Below are 23,353 nucleotides of genomic sequence, written 5' to 3' on the forward strand. Positions count from 1 at the left end.
GACTTGGACAGGTTAGGTGAGTGGGCAAATGTATGGCAGATGCAGTATAATGTGGATAAATGTGAGGTTATCCACTTTGGGGGCACAAACACGAAGGCAGAATATTATCTGAATGGCAGCAGATTAGGAAAAGGGGAGGTGCAACGAGACCTGGGTGTCATGGTACATCAGTCATTGAAAGTTGACATGCAGGTACAGCAGGCGGTGAAGAAGGCAAATGGTATGTTGGCCTTCATAGCTAGGGGTTTTGAGTGTATGAGCATGGAGGTCTTACTACAGTTGTACAGGGCCTTGGTGAGGCCTCACCTGGAATATTGTGTTCAGTTTTGGTCTCCTAATCTGAGGAAGGACGTTCTTACTATTGAGGGAGTGCAGCGAAGGTTCATGAGACTGATTCCCGGGATGGCAGGACTGACATATGAGGAGAGACTGGATCAATTGGGCCTTCATTTACTGGAGTTTAGAAGGATGAGAGGGGATCTCATAGAAACATATAAAATTCTGACGGGACTGGACAGGTTAGATGCAGGAAGAATGTTCCTGATGTTGGGGAAGTCCAGAACCAGGGGACACAGTCTAAGGATAAAGGGTAAGCCATTTAGGACTGAGATGAGGAGAAACTTCTTCACTCAGAGAGTTGTTAGCCTGTTGAATTCCCTACCGCAGAGAGTTGTTGATGCCAGTTCATTGAATATATTCAATGTGCATATTAAAGTCACCCATTATAACTGCTACACCTTTATTGCATGCACCCCTAATTTCCTGTTTGATGCCCTCCCCAACATCCCTATTACTGTTTGGAGGTCTGTACACAACTCCTACTAACGTTTTTTGCCCTTTGGTGTTCTGCAGCTCTACCCATATAGATTCCACATCATCCAAGCTAATGTCTTTCCTAACTATTGCATTAATCTCCTCTTTAACCAACAATGCTACCCCACCTCCTTTTCCTTTTATTCTATCCTTCCTGAATGTTGAATACCCCTGAATGTTGAGTTCCCAGCCCTGCAGGACATTCTGAAATGGGAGGGAGAACAGCCAGTTGTCGTGGTGCACATTGGTACCAACGACATAGGTAAAAAAAGGGATGAGGTCCTACGAAACTAATTTAAGGAGCTAGGAGCTAAATTAAAAAGTAGGACCTCAAAAGTAGTAATCTCGGGATTGCTACCAGTGCCACGTGATAGTCAGAGTAGGAATCGCAGGATAGCGCAGATGAATACGTGGCTTGAGCAGTGGTGCAGCAGGGAGGGATTCAAATTCCTGGGGCATTGGGACCGGTTCTGGGGGAGGTGGGACCAGTACAAACCGGATGGTCTGCACCTGGGCAGGACCGGAACCAATGTCCTAGGGGGAGTGTTTGCTAGTGCTGTTGGGGAGAATTTAAACTAATATGGCAGGGGGATGGGAACCAATGCAGGGAGACAGAGGGAAACAAAAAGGAGGCAAAAGAAAAAGACAGAAAGGAGATGAGGAAAAGTGGAGGGCGGAGAAACCCAAGGCAAAGAACAAAAAGGGCCACTGTACAGCAAAATTCTAAAAGGACAAAGGGTGTTAAAAAAACAAGCCTGAAGGCTTTGTGTCTTAATGCAAGGAGTATCCGTAATAAGGTGGATGAATTAATTGTGCAAATAGATGTTAATAAATATGATGTGATTGGGATTACGGAGATGTGGCTCCAGGATGATCAGGGCTGGGAACTCAACATTCAGGGGTATTCAACATTCAGGAAGGATAGAATAAAAGGAAAAGGAGGTGGGGTAGCATTGTTGGTTAAAGAGGAGATTAATGCAATCGTTAGGAAAGACATTAGCTTGGATGATGTGGAATCTATATGGGTAGAGCTGCAGAACACCAAAGGGCAAAAAACGTTAGTAGGAGTTGTGTACAGACCTCCAAACAGTAATAGGGATGTTGGGGAGGGCATCAAACAGGAAATTAGGAGTGCATGCAATAAAGGTGTAGCAGTTATAATGGGTGACTTTAATATGCACATAGATTGGGCTAGCCAAACTGGAAGCAATACGGTGGAGGAAGATTTCCTGGAGTGCATAAGGGATGGTTTTCTAGACCAATATGTCGAGGAACCAACTAGGGGGGAGGCCATCTTAGACTGGGTGTTGTGTAATGAGAGAGGATTAATTAGCAATCTCATTGTGCGAGGCCCCTTGGGGAAGAGTGACCATAATATGGTGGAATTCTGCATTAGGATGGAGAATGAAACAGTAAATTCAGAGACCATGGTCCAGAACTTAAAGAAGGATAACTTTGAAGGTATGAGGCGTGAATTGGCTAGGATAGATTGGCGAATGATACTTAGGGGGTTGACTGTGGATGGGCAATGGCAGACATTTAGAGACCGCATGGATGAATTACAACAATTGTACATTCCTGTCTGGCGTAAAAATAAAAAAGGGAAGGTGGCTCAACCGTGGCTATCTAGGGAAATCAGGGATAGTATTAAAGCCAAGGAAGTGGCATACAAATTGGCCAGAAATAGCAGCGAACCTGGGGACTGGGAGAAATTTAGAACTCAGCAGAGGAGGACAAAGGGTTTGATTAGGGCAGGGAAAATGGAGTACGAGAAGAAGCTTGCAGGGAACATTAAGGTGGATTGCAAAAGTTTCTATAGGTATGTAAAGAGAAAAAGGTTAGTAAAGACAAACGTAGGTCCCCTACAATCAGAATCAGGGGAAGTCATAACGGGGAACAAAGAAATGGCAGACCAATTGAACAAGTACTTTGGTTCGGTATTCACTAAGGAGGATACAAATAACCTTCCGGATATAAAAGGGGTCAGAGGGTCTAGTAAGGAGGGGGAACTGAGGGAAATCTTTATTAGTCGGGAAATTGTGTTGGGGAAATTGATGGGATTGAAGGCCGATAAATCCCAAGGGCCTGATGGACTGCATCCGAGAGTACTTAAGGAGGTGGCCTTGGAAATAGCGGATACATTGACAGTCATTTTCCAACATTCCATTGACTCTGGATCAGTTCCTATGGAGTGGAGGGTAGCCAATGTAACCCCACTTTTTAAAAAAGGAGGGAGAGAGAAAACAGGGAATTATAGACCGGTCAGCCTGACCTCAGTAGTGGGTAAAATGATGGAATCAATTATTAAGGATGTCATAGCAGTGCATCTGGAAAATGGTGACATGATAGGTCCAAGTCAGCATGGATTTGTGAAAGGGAAATCATGCTTGACAAATCTTCTGGAATTTTTTGAGGATGTTTCCAGTAAAGTGGACAAAGGAGAACCAGTTGATGTGGTATATTTGGACTTTCAGAAGGCTTTCGACAAGGTCCCACACAAGAGATTAATGTGCAAAGTTAAAGCACATGGGATTGGGGGTAGTGTGCTGACGTGGATTGAGAACTGGTTGTCAGACAGGAAGCAAAGAGTAGGAGTAAACGGGTACTTTTCAGAATGGCAGGCAGTGACTAATGGGGTGCCGCAAGGTTCTGTGCTGGGGCCCCAGCTGTTTACATTGTACATTAATGATTTAGACGAGGGGATTAAATGCAGTATCTCCAAATTTGCGGATGACACTAAGTTGGGTGGCAGTGTGAGCTGCGAGGAGGATGCTATTAGGCTGCAGAGTGACCTGGATAGGTTAGGTGAGTGGGCAAATGCATGGCAGATGAAGTATAATGTGGATAAATGTGAGGTTATCCACTTTGGTGGTAAAAACAGAGAGACAGACTATTATCTGAATGGTGACAGATTAGGAAAAGGGAAGGTGCAACGAGACCTGGGTGTCATGGTACATCAGTCATTGAAGGTTAGCATGCAGGTACAGCAGGCGGTTAAGAAAGCAAATGGCATGTTGGCCTTCATAGCGAGGGGATTTGAATACAGGGGCAGGGAGGTGTTGCTACAGTTGTACAGGGCCTTGGTGAGGCCACACCTGGAGTATTGTGTACAGTTTTGGTCTCCTAACTTGAGGAAGGACATTCTTGCTATTGAGGGAGTGCAGCGAAGATTCACCAGACTGATTCCCGGGATGGCGGGACTGACCTATCAAGAAAGACTGGATCAACTGGGCTTGTATTCACTGGAGTTCAGAAGAATGAGAGGGGACCTCATAGAAACGTTTAAAATTCTGACGGGTTTAGACAGGTTAGATGCAGGAAGAATGTTCCCAATGTTGGGGAAGTCCAGAACCAGGGGTCACAGTCTGAGGATAAGGGGTAAGCCATTTAGGACCGAGATGAGGAGAAACTTCTTCACCCAGAGAGTGGTGAACCTGTGGAATTCTCTACCACAGAAAGTAGTTGAGGCCAATTCACTAAATATATTCAAAAGGGAGTTAGATGAAGTCCTTACTACTCGGGGGATCAAGGGTTATGGCGAGAAAGCAGGAAGGGGGTACTGAAGTTTCATGTTCAGCCATGAACTCATTGAATGGCGGTGCAGGCTAGAAGGGCTGAATGGCCTACTCCTGCACCTATTTTCTATGTTTCTAAGAGGGAGTTAGATATGGCCCTTACGGCTAAAGGGATCAAGGGGTATGGAGAGAAAGCAGGAAAGGAGTACTGAGGTGAATGATCAGCCATGATCTTATTAAATGATGGTGCAGGCTTGAAGGGCCTATTTTCTATGTTTCTATATTTCTATGTCAAGATGTTTGATCATGGAGGTTTGTTCTCATTAATCATATTTTACCCACAGATGTGGAAGGAGTTGAAAGTTGGAATGATTCGATTATTTCTGATGAGTCAGATAGTCTTGTTATAAGTAGAGTACCAATACTAAATCCTACATGAAATATACTAGAAACAAGTCCAAGCGAAAGTCAGAATTTAAGTCTGAGTCAGGCAGACAAACAGTCTGAAGTTGTAGAGAGTCAAGGGTATCCCTTGGGGAAAATCTCTCCTCAGGCTCAGCCTAGATTGAGTCTAAGTTCGCCACCAAGATTGGAAAGTTCTGTTCAAGAGTGAAGGTATCCTCTTCAAAACAGAAAACCAGTGGTTAAGTTTGATTTGTAAATATGGAAAAGTAAGTGCATATCTTTTGTTGTGTATAACCATGCAAGTTAAATACGATGATTATTTTGTTATGATTACTTCTTCATTAAGGAGGGAGAAGTGTAATAGTGCTCCCCCTAATGGACTACCGCTCCACCTAGTGGACTACTAATGTACTGCAACTACTGATGTAAATAATAAAGGAACATGTGGGAAGGTCACATGATGACAGTTTCTGTAAGAGCCATCTTGTGTAGTGTGCTTCTTAGTGATTTTGTAAGGATATATCACAGACGTACCTGGGTAATCTTCCACATTGTTGGGTATCATACTTGTGTTGGAACAGCTTGTCTTAGGGAGCAGCTAGCTCTGGTGTGTGGGACCCAAAGCTTTTGCTGTGTCGAGTGCACTCATCTGCTTCTTAATGTCGCATGGAGTAAAACAAATTGGCTGGACACTGGCATCTATAATGGTGGGGACTTTGGGTTGAGGTTGAGTAGGATCATCCATTCCACACTTTTTGCTGAAGACACTTGTCTTATACTCAGGTTGGGCCAAGAAGAGCAGCAGTGCTTCCGCTGCATGTTTTCTTCACCAATTGTGAGAACCTGTGACCCGCAGAAAAACCCGCCATTCCCCTGGTGTTGACGGATGGCCTCCTTGCCTCTCAATTTTCCGCCACTTCATAACTGAACAGGTGGAAGGTCAGCTGGTGGGATTTAAATGAGGCTTGGCGTTAAAACAGACCACGCCTCATTTCTGGAAAAGTGGATGAGTTTCGAACTCACACCACTCCCCCTCCCCGAACAAAGGCCACCGAGATTTAAAATTGGAGCCCATATGTTAATGAGGAGGACTTTGCAGGGTTGCCTGGGCTGAGATTGCCTAATTGCTGTGCCAATATGAATTCTGTGTCATTGCCATTTAGATGTGTCCAATATCTTTGCCTTATTTTTAAACTTTGAAGCATTTGTTTACAACTAAATGGCTTGTTACAACAACAACAAACCAACTTGTATTTATATAGCGCTTAACATGGTAAAATGTCCCAAGGTGCTTCACAGGAGTGTTATCAAACAAAATTTGACCCCAGGCAATATAAGAAGCTATTAGGGCAGATGGTCAAAGAGGTACGTTTAAAGGAGTGTCTTAAAGGTGGAAAGAGAGATAGAGAGACGGAGAGATTTAGGACCCTATTTTCGCCACAATTGTGCGCCGTTTTTTGGTGTCCAAATGTTTTTTGGTGTGCAATACTCATTTTCGAACTTTTGCCAACGTTTGGATACCGGTGCCGACCATGTGCGCCAGTTTAAACATTTTTTGCCGCCGACCCGAGTCAAAACGGGATTGGGCGCCGTTTTTGTGGACTTAATCGATTTTGGCCGTCCACGATTTTTTTCAGCACGGCGCACACTCTCCAAAAGCCCCACAAAAAAAACAGACGTTAACTTAAGGAATCAGCGCAAGTGGACAGGAGCGAGACAATTGAATAAACGTTAAAATATCTTTTTTTTCACAGGGAACTCTTTTTGGAGCAAGGGAAGAAGATTTCCAGGCCGAATGGACTGCTACCCTCGCTGCAATCCCCGGCCTAAGGACTGCTCCCCACCAGCTGGACCCACTACAATCCTGGGCCAAATGGCCCGCCCGCTCGCCCTGAAAGTTGAAGTTCGGGAGCGGGAGGGCCATTCGACTCAGGATTGCAGTGGGTCCAGCAGGGGGGTGGGAGCGTTGGCCACAGGTCCAGCCTGGGGGAGTGGTTGCAGCAGATCCAGCCGGTGGGGGGGGGGTGGGGGGGGAACGGTAGCAGCGGGTCCAGCTGGGGGGTGGGGTAACAGTTCTTTCGGGGGAGCAGGCTTCAGCTTGTTTCAGCGTCTCTGGTTTCCCTGGCAACTTCAGCTTTTTGCGCATGGCCAGACAGTTTTTAGCACAGACTTGAAGCTCCGCCTCCCCAGACTAACTTCGAAGAGCGCTGCGTTAAATTCAAATATTTCTTTGGCGAAAGTTCTGATTTTTTTTTCTACTGCAAATGTACACAAAAAAAATCGTACGTTAACATGCGCGGGCACCATAAATCCAGCAGGTGGAAAATAGGGGTCCTGAGCACTGGCCTAGGCAACTGAAGGCATGGCCGCCAATGATGGAACGGTTGAAATCGGGGATGCTCAACACCGCAGAATTGGAGGAGCGCAGATATCTCAGAGGGTTGTACAGCAGCAGATTACAGAGATAGGGAGGGCCGAGGCCATGGAGGGATTAGAAAACAAGGATGAGAATTTTAAAATTGAGGCGTTGCTTAACTGGGGGAGCCAATAGAGGTCAGTGAGCACAGGGGTGATGGGTGAACAGGACTTGGAGCGAGTTAGGACATGGGCAGCAGTTACACCATTTCAGACGGCATCAACAGTCAGGTAGTGTGGGATGGAGGCATATGTAGGCAACACTTGGTAGGAGTGGCATACTTCCTTCTGAAGGAAGCATATATTACTCAAAAATGGAATTTTATGACAATCTGGAGGCTTTCATGGTCATTTTTAGGTGCGAGCCCATAAATTACCGAAAGGTTTTAAAATTCATTTTCACAATCTACCATGGTGGGATTTGAACTCACGACCTTGTTGCTACTAGTCCAGTACTACAATCACATGAACATAATCCTAATCCCTAATGTACTATCAACAGTGAATTCAAAACAACAATATGGGAAATAATTTCATGAAACTTGGCTACTTGCCTTTTACACTCAATATCCAGCTCCTTGAAAGCTGGCCTCTGCTGTTTGTCACTGTGCAGCTGTAGGAACCACTATCAGCCACATTTATATTATTTAGGCAAAGATGTTGAATCCCATCCTCTTCATATATTTCAACACCTCCTTTTCCTTGTAGTGAAACTCCATTTTTAGCCCACTTCACTTCTGGTTTTGGACTTCCTGTAACTGTGCAACACAAGCTTATGTCAAAAATTATAGTATCATATGAAGTCTTAAAGAACTTTGACTTCTAATACAAATAATAAATGTACCATATAAATTATACGGGATGATCATTTAAACCACATTGAATATTGACTTAAAAAAACATTTCAACAGAAGGTAAGTTTTATTTTTTATTTTTAAACTTATTCCATTCTGCTGGTTGTGAACAAAACATTTCCACTGCTTTCTACATATTTAGTTCAACAAAAATCAAGCAGTTGTATAATATTCATCGGGGTTTTGTAAATACAGCATTGTGGAGTCATTAATTTGAAGCATGCATGAAGGTGTCCACAACTGAAACAAAGTTTATGGACAACTGCTTTATATAGTCTTTATCAAAATGATTTCTGCAAATTAAAGTACAGGGTAAGAACATAATTAGCAATGCTAATTTCAAGTGTATTTCCATCTACACAGTACAGCAGCAGAGCAGGTCTCCAGTCATCTTGGGTAATCCTTGCCACTGGTCCAAGACCTAGCTCTGTCAAGCCCGTGTGGTGACTGGTGTGCATCAGCCATCACACGTTAAAAAAATCCATACACAGGTATCTTCCACCCTTCAAGATGTAGTTCGGATCTGGAATATTAGGCCCTTCATTGAAACACCTGTGAACTCATCCCTTTTTGGCATGGAAGCAAGTCATCCTCATTTCGAGGGACTGCCTATGATGACAGAAATGAGCTTTTTCACTTGTTAATTTAAATAACAACCAACAGTTGAATTACTTTATATGGCTGTTGTTAATGAAGTTAATACTTACAGATAGGGTCTGGCCTATATACAATATATATGTTTTATACATACACCTCATACAATGTATAGTGGGATTACTTTAAAAACAGGGTGCAATTACTGAAAATAAGAGGCTTCTAAATTACAGTAATATGATTAAAAATAAGGCATGGAACAAGTTATGCCATGAAAACAATCGAGCTATTTTTCCTTTGTTCACTTACTTTTACAACTGAACTTGACCTCTTCACCCTCTGGAGTGGTCTGGCTTTGAGGACAAATAAGGAAGTCTGGGGGTGATCCTCGAGTGGCTGATTTTTGTTCTGTAATCTTCCTGCTTTCCTCTTGCAGTGAAGGTTTCCCAGTCCCTGTCTGTGAATGCTGCCTAGTACTGCAACTCTCTACATTCAACTGTGGGCTAACTTTCGTACAATCTTTCATCTGTCTTCCTGCAGCACCTTTTGCTTCAATGATTGGCTGTTCCTCTATCTCGTGTGACTGAAGTATTATAGTACTCTTGGATTTCTGTTGGATTTGGCTTGTTCTAATACTTTGGGATTTCTGTTGGGTGGGGGCTGTTGTAGTTTGGGCTTTCTGTTGGGTGGTCGTTGATATGGTTGTTGGGGATTTCTGTTGGGTGGGAGCTGTTGTAGTAATTTGGGCTTTCTGTTGGGTGGAAGTTTTCTTTATTTCTACTTTTGTTTCCTGAAGTGTTATGGTATTTAATGCTTTTTGTTGTAACGTAGCTATTTCTTCTTCTGCCTTTGGTTTTGGATGAGATTTGATTTCCTCTATTGTTTTTTTCATTCTCTCTTCAATCTCAGGGTTCTGTTTCTCAGAGGCTGCTACAGTGCGTTTCACCACTTTCAAACTTTCTTTGGGTTGAATAGTGACTATGCTAGCCACTTTTTTTTCCATTTGGATGCCATTTGTAGTTGTACGATTAGTTTCCAGAGGTTCAACAGTTTGGGCTCCATTGCTTCTTTGCTGAACTGATGTGCTATTAATTAACACAAATCTTGTCATTTCAATGACCTTTCCCCTCCCCCCCACAGATTAACAGATTGCTTCTTTAATTAACTTTGAATGGTATCAAATAGTATGACAGATACAGCATATATTTAATACTTGTTTTTTGATTGAATTCACAATATTGTTTTAAGCATATACTTACATTTCAGGTATTGAGCCTGTACCTGAAAAGAAAAAGAAAATTCACTTGAACATAATTTTGTTTGAAACAAACGTATGCCTGTTCCACTGTAAGGTTTATATATAAACATTTGCCGCACCTCTGTCACTATCTCTCAATGTTTGTGGCGGAGGAGCGGCGAGAGATTGTGGCAGAGGTGCAGCAAATGGGGTACAGGGCCCAGAAGAGCCGAGGGCCCAGGGGCAGCACGGACCAGCCCACACTGCGATATGTGTGCGCACTAGGTCCGTGCAGCGGAGCAGGTCTCCAGTTGTCCTGGCTAACCCTTGCCACTGGATAAAGGCCTAGCTCTGTCAAGCTTGTGTGGTGGCTGATGTGCAACGGTCACCACACGTTAAAAAAATCCACACACAGGCATCTTCCACCCCTCGAATTCAGGACTGGAATATCGGGTCCTTCATTGAAACATCTGCAAACTCATTCCTTTTGGTGTGGCAACAAGTCATCCTCGTTCGAGGGACCGCCTATGATGATGATAGATATAAATACTCATTTTCAAAAAGAAAAGAAAACTGATTCTCCTAATTTAATTAGAAATATTTTCCCAGCAATGCAAGTATTTATAAACAATGACTGGCATGAGGCTCTTGCTTCCTGTCTAACTGTTGTAGTGTGGGAGATCTGGATATGTGCATTTCCTTTTACTATTAATGAGGTACGGGGCCCAGAAGAACCGAGGGCCCAGGGGCAGCACGGGCCAGCCCACACTGCGATATGTGTGCGCACTAGGTCCGTGCAGCAGAGCAGGCCTCCAGTCGTCTTGGGTAATCCTTGCCACTGGACCGAGACCTAGCTCTGTCAAGCCCGTGTGGTGGCTGGTGTGCAATAGCCACCACATGTTAAAAAAAATCCACGCACAGGCATCTTCCACCCTCTGAATTGAAGTTCAGGGCTGGAACATCGGGTCCTTCATTGAAACGTCTGTGAACTCAATGTGGAAGCAAGTTATCCTTGTTCGAGGGACCGCCTATGAATGGGAGCTACTCAAAAGGAAGCATACAAAAGGAGAAGACTCAAAAGTAAAGTGGAGCACATTGTAAGTGAAGTGGGAAAGCCTATTTGAGGAAATCTTTTACTTTTACTAAATCTGCCTAGGAGAGCCTCACTCTGGGGAACATTTCTCCTGTACTTGTTAACATCATCTTTTGGGGTTAAGAACATGAATTAATTCAAAATCACAAGGAGATTATTTTTGATTTTAGACTAAAGACGGCAGGTGTGTCTGTTACAAGTAAGTTTAGCTGCCAGTGTTGTGCTAGATAACACATCAAGCTATCTACACAACTATGAGAAAGAGTAGTATTTTGGACTTACATGACTAAGAAACTCGAGCTTGAAGTTTATATTTAGAGAGCTGAAATATTGTCACAATTTTGTGAAATGAATTTGGACTCCCTCCTTAGGTTCTTAAGTTTACTGTCTAGTCATGCCTGGTATTCCCATTATAATTTTTTTTAGATATATTGAGAAACCAAGATAAACGCCACAAACCCAGGTTGCAGGGCAGCACAAGAGTTGTAAAAAATGAAAGCGTGCCATAAATTTAGGAAGTACCAACACAAGGTCAATACGGCAGCAGCTATAAGGTTAAGACTGGGATGAAAACAAGGACATTTCCAAGGACAAGTAATGGTGGAATGGAGGTAACAGCAATGGAAAAGACTGCATAGAGTAAGTCCAGAGAGCAGAGGGACTTAGAATAGAATGGGGAAGTGAGAACGTTTCTTTGCCAGAATTAAAGCCAGAAGAAAACGGAGCTAAAAATAGTTTTTTTCTTTAGAAGAACTTGCAACTGTACCTCAGGAAGGATTTAAAGGTGAAAAGGATGATTCCTAGAAGTTGCAAGAGAGAGAGAGTTTGCTGGAGGGAAAGGAAGATAGCTGTTATTACTTACTTTCAATTGCAGTTATTCAGCAGTATTTAGCAGCTCTCATAGTGGATTTACAAAAATTAGGTGTACACTTAAAGTTGACTGATATTTCAGACTGATTAAGATGCCTAATGTCATGGGCAGAAGTTATATGAGAGAGTGTGGTTGTATATTAGTGCACACTTGAAAATTGCTATCCATTTATTTTATGTGCTTGGGGTTTGCTGAATTTTTGTAACTTTTTTGAATGTGTGCATCAGGAGAAATCAGGAATTTGGTTGAGGATTCTTGTGCTGATCCTTACTCAACTGGGATTGGGTGCTATGAACAAAGAGTGCACAGATTTATCCTTTTCTTAGAAATACTCTGGAAACCATGAAAAGGAGATTGAACACAAAGATTATCTGTTTTGTCCCAAGGGTTTATTTTTTTCTTATGTCTCAAGCTGTTGTTTAATCTGTAATAGACAGCTTTCTGCTGATAGAAACATCTACTGTTTTAGAATCTGTAGTAAGGCTGCAAAAATGAGGAGCTAGCATTTCTTGAGGAACTGAATTCTGTTAATTTTCACTAGCTAGAGATAAAGGAGTTAGCATTGTAACTTATTATTTTATGGCATGTATGATGCATTAGAGTGTACAAGTATATTTATTTCTTCTCGATGTTCACTTGGTCCACTCTTATGTCAATACAAATCAAGCATTAGGAAGCTTACAGTTTCCAGAAATTAAAGTAAGAAAATAATTCCCAGTATTGGTTCCAGATGTGGAATGCGGTTACAGATCAGGGTCAAAATTCAACATATGAAGTTATTCAACAATGATATAAAGTCTGATAGAAATATAAAAGTCAAAGGAAATGATTCTATATTTATTCATATGGAAGCTGCTTTATTCTGATCACTGCACTCTGTAATCTCAACATTTACAGTGATGGATGAAGTTGCATTTTTCCCCAATTAAAGCATCAATGTGTGCAAGATGGATAAATAGAGGAGAGAATTCAAAGCCAAAACATGAAGAATCAGGAAAGACAATTTACTGAAAAATAGCCCCAAAATGTTCATACTTTGAAATATGAGCTCCACAGATGCCATTGCTTTTCCAGAATTATTCATCACTAAACACACATAGTTTCCGGCATCCTCTGCCTGTGCAGCACAGATTTCCAAAAAGTGAATCCCAGACTTCTCAAACATGTTGAAATGATCACTTTGCTGCAACTCTGCATCACCCTAGGGAAAGGAAGAGAATGGGAGGCGTATTTTGTTTATTAATCAAATAATTAATTCTTATTTCTAAAAGTATTTTTTCTAATCTATGCAAATAGCATTTTAATCCCATTGTTACCCTCCTACTGTGCAAATTTTGGATTACTTCAATACTTCTTGATTTAGTCGGTCTTCATTCTTGTTATTCTCGGCCTCGGTGGTGTTGTACGCTGTGGGCCTATTATTCAGCTAGGTTCTTAATAAAGATAACTAATAGTCTAGTGGTGAATTTACTTGCTTCACAGCAATTCCGTGGTCATCTGCTCTGATTCCAGAGTAGCCTGCAATGTGTTGCCTTGGGTTCTGTCATTTATTCTGTGGACATAATAATTTCTACTGAGCTCTTCCTTAATTTCAGATGATCATTATTACACAGTTTCAGCAACACCATGGGAATAATTGGTAACTTACTACGAAGAAAATGTTCATTCTTGCCAATACAGGCCTTGTTCTTCAGGGAACACTCGTTAAAAGTTTAATGTCCTGATAAATACAAATTGGTGTGTCATCCTATTTTACATTGGTGTATTACTGATATTTTTTCATCTATGAGAAAGGCCTCCTTATTCACTAATGTTTGCTGCATGAATGAATTCTGGATCTTTCACACTCATAAACTAAATCCAGCAATGTTCATTATCCTAAATGTCTTGGTCAGGTTGCTCAGGAAGCACTTTTCCGAGGGATGACAAAAAAACATTTGCACAATGAAGTTTCCTCTGAAAAATGTGCCTTGTGTCAACTGAGCATAGCCAGCTGAATATATAATGTGGAAGCAAGAGATTTTGTGAAGCTATTTAAAGCAATTAAGCACAAAGTAAAGATTAAATCAACTTTACACTCTGGTTTCATTTATAAATTTTCTACAAAACACATTATGTATTTCTTCCAACTTGAAGGACATAACACAGGCAAATCAATTTAAAAAGAACAAGTTGAAACAAAATCCTGATACACTGCTTATTTAAACAGACATGTTTTGCTTGGTTTAAAATTTCTATATAGCAGGAGTGAAGAGGTAAGATAGACTTGGATAGCAAGCTTGAGTCTGTACTGCATTTGGACGAGTTACATGGGAAGGACATGTCGGGGGAGTGATTTTTATTAAAAAAAATGAAAAAATTCAATCAAGAATTTTTTTTAACTTTAAACAATTAACATGAATTTTCCGAGTTACAAAGAGGGTGCAAAGTTCCTGCTAGACCGTTACATAACATCACCTACTGAGAATGTCCTCGTTTGTTCTAAAATAGTTCCATTGAAAACAACTTCAGAATGACATAAGCATCATAAGATACTCTTGGCTCGGGATGCAGAGTGTCTAGTCAATAGTGTGAGTCCCCTTGATCCAGCTCGAGTTGATTAAAAGTTACTGTCATGTTGTTTTTAATGGAGCTGACATCACTGGCCTTCTTCCAGCTCAGTAGATTGGTGTTTAAAGTCAAACAACATTTATGTGCATATATGTTTTTCTCAAAAAAACTAGTTGAACAGAAAGTGCTCTCCCCCCTCAGACTTTCCTTCTCCTTTAAATGTCTTTGTAAACTTCACGATGTGTGATAAATATGAAAAATAACTCCAGACAAGTTTTGTAGAAAAGCACTTGGCCCCGATTTGATCCAGGTGGGTTTTGGGCAGGTGGGTAGCCAGGGTAGCGCCTAACTCACCCGCTGTAGAAAATTTGATGCCCCAGCTATTTTAACTCCCAGGCCTCATTTCAATTTGACTGCCATGTTTCCCACCCGATTTGCTAATGTAATGGGAAACCCACCCAATTTAGGCACACAATTTCCTCCTCACCTGCAGATGCCTATTTAAAGTGGGAATTCCCTCTTAAAGTGAGGTTGCATTCCCTTTTGGCTGATTATTTTGTTGGATTGGTGGAGGAAGTAACTACTTAATAATGAGTCGCACGTAAGCCCCAAAGTTATCTGAAGCCTCCCTGGATGTTCTCATAGAAGAAATGAGGGTGGGAGAAAAGTTCTGTTTCCAGCCAGTGGGAGGAGGATCCATAAACATCATGAAACCAGGCCTGCAGAGAGATTGCTGACATTATTAGCTCCAGGAGCATCACCCCCTCCCAGGACCTGGATCCAGTGTAGAAAGGGCTTCAATGACCTAAGAGTAGCAAGGGTGAGTACAGCTCATCAATTCTCCATGGCCTAGAAATTGGATAAGCTCCGAAAAACGGGCAGTGTCAAGGGCCAGCGCTATTTGCCTGCACCTGCTGAAAGTGGTCCAGGCAGCACGCAAGATTCATGCTCCTGCCCATTATAATGATTGGAATGCTGATCTCAGCGCTACTGATTGGCTTAGCGCTTAACAGGTGGGTCAATATTGGTGCAGTCTAATCTTTGGCGTAGGCTCTCTGCACGACTTAAAGTGGAGAAGCATTGTTGCAGCAACACCTCATTGTCAGTCAGGCTGACGACATGGCTCAGCAACCGAGAGAGAGAGCAAGAAGGTTTTCGGATGGTGTACTCGAGGCTGTGGTAGTGGAAGTTCAAAAAAGGCGGGACGTCCTGTTCCCACAGGGTGTCAAGAAGCCATCCAAGGCTACCAGTAAAAGGCTTTGGTAGGAGTGCCAACAGTGCAGTTCCAATGCTGAAAGAGGTTTGATGACCTCACATGGCAGGTCAAGGTGAGTGAAGGTTTTACCAAATGACATCTCCCACCATCTGCATCACAAGCCTCACACACTCCTCAATGCATCTACTAACAATCTCTACCTATCATCATTCAAACCTCACAATCAGAGCTTCACCTCACCCTCACAAGCTTATCACTGCTGCAACACTCACACCCACATCTCACACCTTGCACACACTGATAGCTATTCAACTATAGTAGTTATATCACCCAAACACATAGCACTACACTCACTGCTACACTTTCTCTTGCAGGCAAAGATGGCTCATAACCGCTGGGAACAATAGCAGGCGGGAGGCGGCCAAGCCACTGTACAGTCTTTTCCAAGCATTTGCAATCTCCTTTGCAGGAGACACTTTATAAGTCTCACCCTCTCTTTCTGCAGGACAAAATGTTGCACAACACAAGGGAAAGACTGAAGGAGGACCAGCCAACCTCATGAACCTCTTCAAGCTGCACTGAAAATAAATGGCCCATCCATTGCTATCAAAATAGGAGATCTTGAGTCCAGGGGTGCAACGTATGTACATAAGGTCTGCCCACCACCAGGGGGCATTACCGTCGGAGGTCCTAGGGGTCATAGGTACACTCGTGTTGGGCCCGGTATATAAGATGAACTTCACCTTTGTATCTTCACTTCTGGAAGCCATTAAAGACTGACCAGGTTACACCTAGTCACTGGCTCACAGTACGGAGTTCATTGTATCATTTCATACACCACAACTGGCGACGAGGCAATTACGAACCCACGCAAAAGTATGGCGAGCACAGCACAATTGAGTACTGTTGGAATTCTCAAGCGATTCAATGAGGAAGAAGATTGGGGAGATTTCACAGATCGTCTTGACCAGTATTTTGTGGCAAACGACCTAAACAAAGACAAGGATGCAGAGAAATGCAGGGCAGTTCTTCTCACTGTCTGTGGCCCCATGATGAATGCACTCATCAAGAATCTGCTCTCATCCACTCTTCCTACAGAAAAGGATTACAAAGAATTGTGTGCTCTAGGTCGGGAACATCTTAAACCCATGGAAGGAATCCACATATCCAGATATCACTTCTATACGCACGTTCATCCAGAAGGCCAGGATGTAGCGGCATTTGTTACCGACCTGAGACATCTTGCAGGGCCTTGCAAATTTGGGCCTGCGTTGGAAGACGTGCTGCGTGACTTTTTCGTGATCGGGGTCAACCACGAGGCGATCTTAAGTAAGCTGCTGGCTGCGGAGACGCCGGACCTCAGCAAGGTCATCACTATCGCCCAGGCTTGCATGTCCACGCAGAAAAGCACGAAGCAGATATCGCGACAAAACAGGAACTCCATGGCAAGTACTGTGTACAAAATTGCATCGACGGCCGGCAGAGCTGCACATGGCAGAGACTACTTGACTGCATATGGAATTAGACATGGGTGCGAGTCAATCGATAATGAGCCAGAGGACTTTTGAAAAGCTGTGGGAGACTAAGGCAGAGAGACCCAAGGTGAGTCCGATAAATGCGAAGTTGCGTATCTACACCAAGGAGCTCATACCAGTGATCGGTAGTGCAGCAATAAGAGTGTCGTATGAGGGAGCGGTTCATGATCTACCATTATGGATTATCCCGGGCAACAGCCCATCGTTATTGGGCAGGAGTTGGCTCAAGAAAATAAAATGGAAATGGTACGATATCAAAGCTTTGTCATCAGTGAATGATGATTTGTGTGCTCAAGTGCTGAGCAAATTTCCCTCGCTGTTTGAACCGGGAATTGGCAGCTTCAGCCATGATGCAGATTCAACTAGGCCCAGACGCAAGGCCCATCCATCACAAAGCCAGGGCGGTCCCGCACATGATGAGAAAAGGTTGAGCTCGAATTGGACAGGCTACAACATGAGGGGATCATCTCACCGGTCGAATTTAATGAATGGGCCAGCCATGGCACGGTCAGGATTTGTGGAGATTACAAGGTCACGATCAACCAAGTTTCGAAACAAGATCAGTACCCGCTACCGAAAGCTGATGACTTGTTTGCAACGCTAGCCGGGGGAAAATCGTTCACCAAATTGGATCAAACGTCGGCCTACATGACACAGGAACTGGTTGAATCATCAAAGAAACTTACGTGCATCAACATGCTCGAAGGACTGTTTATTTCTAACAGGTGCCCTTTTGGCATTCGTTCGGCGGCAGCCATATTTCAGAGAAACATGGAAAGACTATTGAAATCAGTCCCCAGGTCCGTTGCATTCCAAGATGACATCCTAGTCACAGGTCGTGACACTGCCGAGCGCCTGCACAATCTGGAAGAGGTTCTGCGTCGTCATGGGACTCAGGCTGAAACGTTCGAAGTGCGTTTTCATGGCACCAGAGATTGAATTCCTTGGACGAAAGATTGCTGCAGACAGAATCAGGCCTACAGACGTGAAAACAGAGGCCATCAAAAATGCGCTCAGGCCCCAGAATGTGACGGAGCTGCGTTCGTTCCTGGGTCTTCTCAACTACTTTGGTGACTTCTTACCCAAATTGAGCACAGTATTAGAGCCTTTGCATAAGCTGCTCAAGAAAGGAGATGACTGGGTGTAGGGTGAAATTCAAGACAGAGCCTTTGAGAAGGCTAGAAATCTGTTGTGTTCCCACAAGCTACTGGTACTGTATGACCCATGCAAGCGTCTAGTTTTGACCTGTGATGCGTCGTCCTATGGGGTCGGCTGCATACGCCAGCAAGCCAATGAGTCAGACAAACTACAACCAGCATCTCAAAGCCTGTCCAAGGCGGAAAGAGCCTACAGCATGGTAGAGAAAGAGGCTTTAGCATGCGTTTATGGGGTAAAAAAAAAATGCACCAGTACCTGTTTGGGCTTCGCTTCGAGCTGGAAACCGATCACAAGCCACTTATATTGTTGTTCATGGAATATAAAAGGTATCAATACCAACACGTCGTCCCGCATCCAGAGGTGGGCGCTGACATTATCTGCCTATGATTATGTCATTCGCCATAGACCAGGCACCGACAAGTGCGCTGATGCATTGAGCCAGTTCCGTTGCCCACACCGGAGGTGGAAACATCAATGTCTGCAGAGCTACTCATGGTCATGGATGCCTTTGAGAGTGAAGGGTTGCCTGTCACTGCTCAAAAAGTTAAGACCTGGACCAGCTAGGATCCGACCCTATCAGTTGTAAAACACTGTGTTCCTAACGGGGACTAGTCGACCATCCCCAAGGAAATGGGTGATGAAACCAAACCGTACAGCCATCGCAAAGATGAGCTTTCCATCCAGTCCGACTGTTTACTGTGGGGAAATCGTGTTGTAATGACCAAGAAAGGCAGGGCGAGATTTGTACGGGAGTTACATAGTATGCATCTCGGTATTGTCATAATGAAGGCCATCGCCAAGTCCCATGTTTGGTGGCCTGGCATTGACTCGGACTTAGAATCATGCGTGCATCAGTGCAGCACTTGCATGCAGTTACGCAATGCCCCAAAGAAAGCTCCGCTCAGTCTGTGGTCATGGCCATCCAAACTGTGGTCTAGAATCCACATCGATTTTGCGGGCCCCTTCCTCGGTAAAATGTTTTTTGTGGTGGTGGATGCATACTCCAAATGGATAGAATGTGTGATCATGTCATCCAGCCCTTCCACTGCCACCATTGAGAACCTGAGAGCCATGTTTGCCACACATGGTCTGCCAGACATTGTTGTCAACGACAACGGACCGTGTTTCACAAATCTGGAGTTTCAAGAGTTCATGAAACGCAACGGCATAAAACACGTGATGTCAACCCCGTTCAAACTCGCGTCCAATGGTCAAGCGGAGCGGGCATTTCAAACCATCAGGCAGAGCCTGAAACGCGTAACTCATGGTTCCTTGCAGACACGCCTGTCACGCATACTGCTCAGTTACAAGACAAGGCCACACATGCTCACCGGGGTCCTGCCTGTGGAACTATTGATGAAGAGAGGTCTCAAAACCAGGCTCTCTCTAGTCCATCCTGACCTTAACGATCGTGTCAAAACCCGACGTCAACGATGCAGTGTCACACGACATATCTGTAAATGACCCAGTATATGTACTTAACCATGGTCAAGGGCCCAAGTGGCTCCCGGGCAATGTTATGGATAAGGAGGGTAATCGGGTGTTTCTGGTTAAGCTCAAGAATGGGCAGATGTGCAGGAAACACATTGATCAAGTCAAGCGAAGACACACTGACGAATTGGAACAGTTGGAAGAAGACACCGCGAGCTTAGACGACCAACCAACTCATGTCCAGCCATCAGAAGAACCCACTATGGTCAACGCTCAGCCCCAAGTCGTGAGAGACTCAGAAAGCACTGGGATTGTACTGAGACGGTCAACCAGGGAGCGAAGGGCTCCGGACCGTCTGAATTTGTAATATAGACTTATGCCAAGAACTGGGGGGGGGGGGAATGATGTAATGTATGTACATAAGGTCTGCCCACCACCAGGGGGCATTACCGTCGGAGGTCCAAGGGGTCATAGGTACACTCGTGCTGGGCCCGGTATGTAAGCTGAACTTCACCTTTGTATCTCCACTTCTAGAAGCCATTAAAGACTGACCAGGTTACACCTAGTCACTGGCTCACAGCACGCAGTTCATTGTATCATTTCATACACCACAAGAGGCATATCTGAAAAGAGTCTCTGAGTATTACTTACACCTCTCATGAACTTCAGAAAAACACATAATCAGGCATCTTAACAACATCAAGTTGCATTGTGATACCTGTCATCTGCTACAGTCCAGCTCTTGTCACTTTTCTGATTCTTCTCGGTCGTTCTCAGCAGCCGCAGCCCATAGAAGAAGACAGCTCAGGGCAGAACAGTCTTTCTGAAGAGGCATCAATCCTAAGCTCCAGCACAAAGGTTGGCATCCCGACTCAGTTAGAGAATGAGTTGGAGGGGTCTGCACATGGTGAAGTACGAGCGAACAGCAACAGATATTGGTGACAGGGACAAAGGGTGTGTCCCTCTCCCAGATCTGCTGAGAAGAACAAAGATGAGGTTTTCAAGGGCTCAGCGATGGGAAGTAAACTGCTTGCCTCACACAAACAGTTATGCCAGCTATTGGAAGATCTGCCATGGAGTTTCAGAACCATAAATGTAAGAATGGAGGAGTTCACTTCCAGCCTGTGTTATCTCCCAGGGCATCAGCACTCTTCAGTTTATCTTGGAGAGTGCGGCCACCTCCAGGGATGCTGCAGCAGGGCCCTCTCAACACGAGCCAATGTTCACAACCTTTTCAGCTTTGGTGGAAGCTCAAACAGCTGCATTGCAGACTCTGGACTCCATCTTGGAGAGACACCTTGGAGAAATTTGTAGACCACATGTGTCACGTATGTATGTTTGGGTTACTAGCCACCAGTTGACGCGACTGTCAGAGGTCATTGGGCTGTACGCACGTGTGTGTGGCCCAGGTATAAAAGGCAAGCCATCATATAATGTAATCACTTTAGGCCCGAATAAAGCAGAGCCAGGTTCGTACTTGTGTTAGTTTACAATATTCAGTCTATCGAGTTATTACATACATGACAACATGGTTAGGGGCTTTCACTCATCTTCTGCAGTCTCTCTGCCACAGATCAGGGGAAATGATGAACTACACCGGCAATGGTGTAATGGGAGCAGCAGGGGTTGCCATCTCTCAGGATTTCAGTACATTTGCTTCCTCGTCACCCGCCTCAACCAAGATGCCAGAAAGTCAGCTGGGCCGAACTGCACTGCCAACAGCCGAAGTGCTGCAGTCTGCAGAAGGACCTTATCAGGCTTGAGCTCCCAGAAGTCACTGACCATGAGCATCTCAAGGATCTCCACATGAGCAACAGCAGTCTTCCTTCACTGGGGAGCACCTCACAGAAGTAGCCAAGTTAGTAAGCCTCCTGCTATATACAGCAGGCACCTCAAAGCGCTGCCTCTGCAAGATCCTGCAAATCCACTGGGAGAACAGATGCACCAACGTCAGTGTTCTCGATCAGGCCAACTTCCCCAGCATCGAAGCACTGACCACACTCGACCAGCTCCGTTGGGTGAGCCACATCGTCTGCATATCCGACATGAGACTCCCTAAGCAAGTGCTCTATTTGGAACTCCTACGCGGCAAGCGAGCCCCGAGTGGGCAGAGGAAATGCTTCAAGGACACCCTCAAAGCCTCTTTGATAAATTGCAACATCCCCACCAGCACCTGGGAATCCCAATGTGGAGGAAGAGCATCTGGGAGGGCGCTGAGCACCTCGAGTCTCGTCGCCGAGAGCATACAGAAACTAAGCGCAGAGATCGGAAGGAGCTTGTGGCAAACCAGACTCCCCATCCACCCTTTCCTTCAACCACTGTCTGCCCCACCTGTTACAGAGACTGTAATTCCAACATTGGACTATACAGCCACCTGAGAACTCACTTTTAGAGTGGAAGCAAGTCTTCCTTGATTTTGAGGGACTGCCGATGATGATGATGATGATGATGATGAAGCCTCCTTTTAAAAAAAGATTGGTCACTTGGGTGACAAAATAATCCACGACAATATTGTGCTTGGAATTAAAATGAACACTTTAATCACATTTGGGACTTTGGTTTCTAGTTTAATTTTATTACAGCTTGTTAGACTGCATTGTCAGAATTTCACTGATATGCAGATTGGATGAATGGGTTCATCTTTAATGCATAATCAAGGTCCAGGCTAAATGATAACAAGGACTATTGTTGCAGGGGGGCTTTTTGTCACTTTTCTGGTAAGGGGATTAAGCAAATTACCGAAAGTGCTACGCTATCAACTGCTCCCTGGCCTCTCTAGCTGCAATATGTTGTGGTGCCCCTACTTCTTGTGGCTTCAACCAATTCTTCCTCGTGATGATGCTTCTTGTTGTTTGCTGTGCCTCCTCCAATTCAAAATCTTCTTTACATTGCTAGGTTGTGCAGAATACAATATAGACCAAACAGAGATATTTATATAAGGAAACTAAAGAATAATGCAAAATAGAAGTCATTACAAAAGTTAGTAGAAGATAGCTTACAAATTCAGGTCTGCAATAGATACTTTTTTTTATGTTTAGGGATGTCAGTTGCTCACTTAAATGTTCTGAGCACCTTATCCTTATGAGAATTGAATAACAACTTGTATTTATATAGCACCTTTAACGTAATAAAACGTCCCAAGGTGCTTCACAGGAGTGTTATTAAACAAAATTTGAAACCGAACCACATGAGGAGAAATTAGGACAGATGACCAAAAGCTCAGTCAAAGAGGTAGGTTATAAGCAGCATCTTAAAGGAGGAGAGAGAGGTAGAGAGGCAGAGAGGTTGAGGAAGGGAACTCCAGAGCTTAGAGCCTAAACAGCTGAAGCACGTGCATCAATGATTTCGTGATTAAAAGCAGCGATACCAGAATTAGAGGAGCGCAGATATCTCGGGCGAGTTGTGGGGCTGGAGGAGATTACAGAGATAGGAAGGGGCGAGGCCATGGAGGGATTTGAAAACAAAGATGAGAATTTTTAAATTGAGGCATTACTTAACCGGGAGCCAATGTAGGTCAGTGAGCACAGTGGTGATGGGTGAAAGGGCATTGGTGCAAGATAGGACAAGGACGGCTGGGTTTTGGATTATCTCAAATTTACATAGGGTGGAACATGGGAGGCCAGCCAGAAGTATGTTGGAATAGTCAAGTCCACAGATAACAAAAAC

At 44.0% G+C, this 23,353-nt stretch overlaps 1 protein-coding gene across 4 annotated transcripts in view; it reads right to left on the bottom strand.

The window, feature by feature from the left end:
* mylka (myosin, light chain kinase a) overlaps nucleotides 1-23,353 on the bottom strand; it is a 579,206-nt gene that overhangs the window by 261,731 nt on the left and 294,122 nt on the right. For all 4 annotated transcript variants that reach the window (XM_070875645.1, XM_070875646.1, XM_070875644.1 and 1 more), the window contains 4 exons: nucleotides 12,833-12,998; nucleotides 9,856-9,877; nucleotides 8,906-9,681; nucleotides 7,703-7,906 (listed from right to left, as the gene is read on the bottom strand). In XM_070875645.1, coding sequence (XP_070731746.1) covers nucleotides 7,703-7,906; nucleotides 8,906-9,681; nucleotides 9,856-9,877; nucleotides 12,833-12,998 — 1,168 coding nt within the window. The remainder of the gene's footprint in view (nucleotides 1-7,702; nucleotides 7,907-8,905; nucleotides 9,682-9,855; nucleotides 9,878-12,832; nucleotides 12,999-23,353) is intronic.

This window comes from Pristiophorus japonicus, chromosome 3, assembly GCF_044704955.1.
Source record: "Pristiophorus japonicus isolate sPriJap1 chromosome 3, sPriJap1.hap1, whole genome shotgun sequence".
NCBI lineage: Eukaryota > Metazoa > Chordata > Chondrichthyes > Pristiophoridae > Pristiophorus > Pristiophorus japonicus.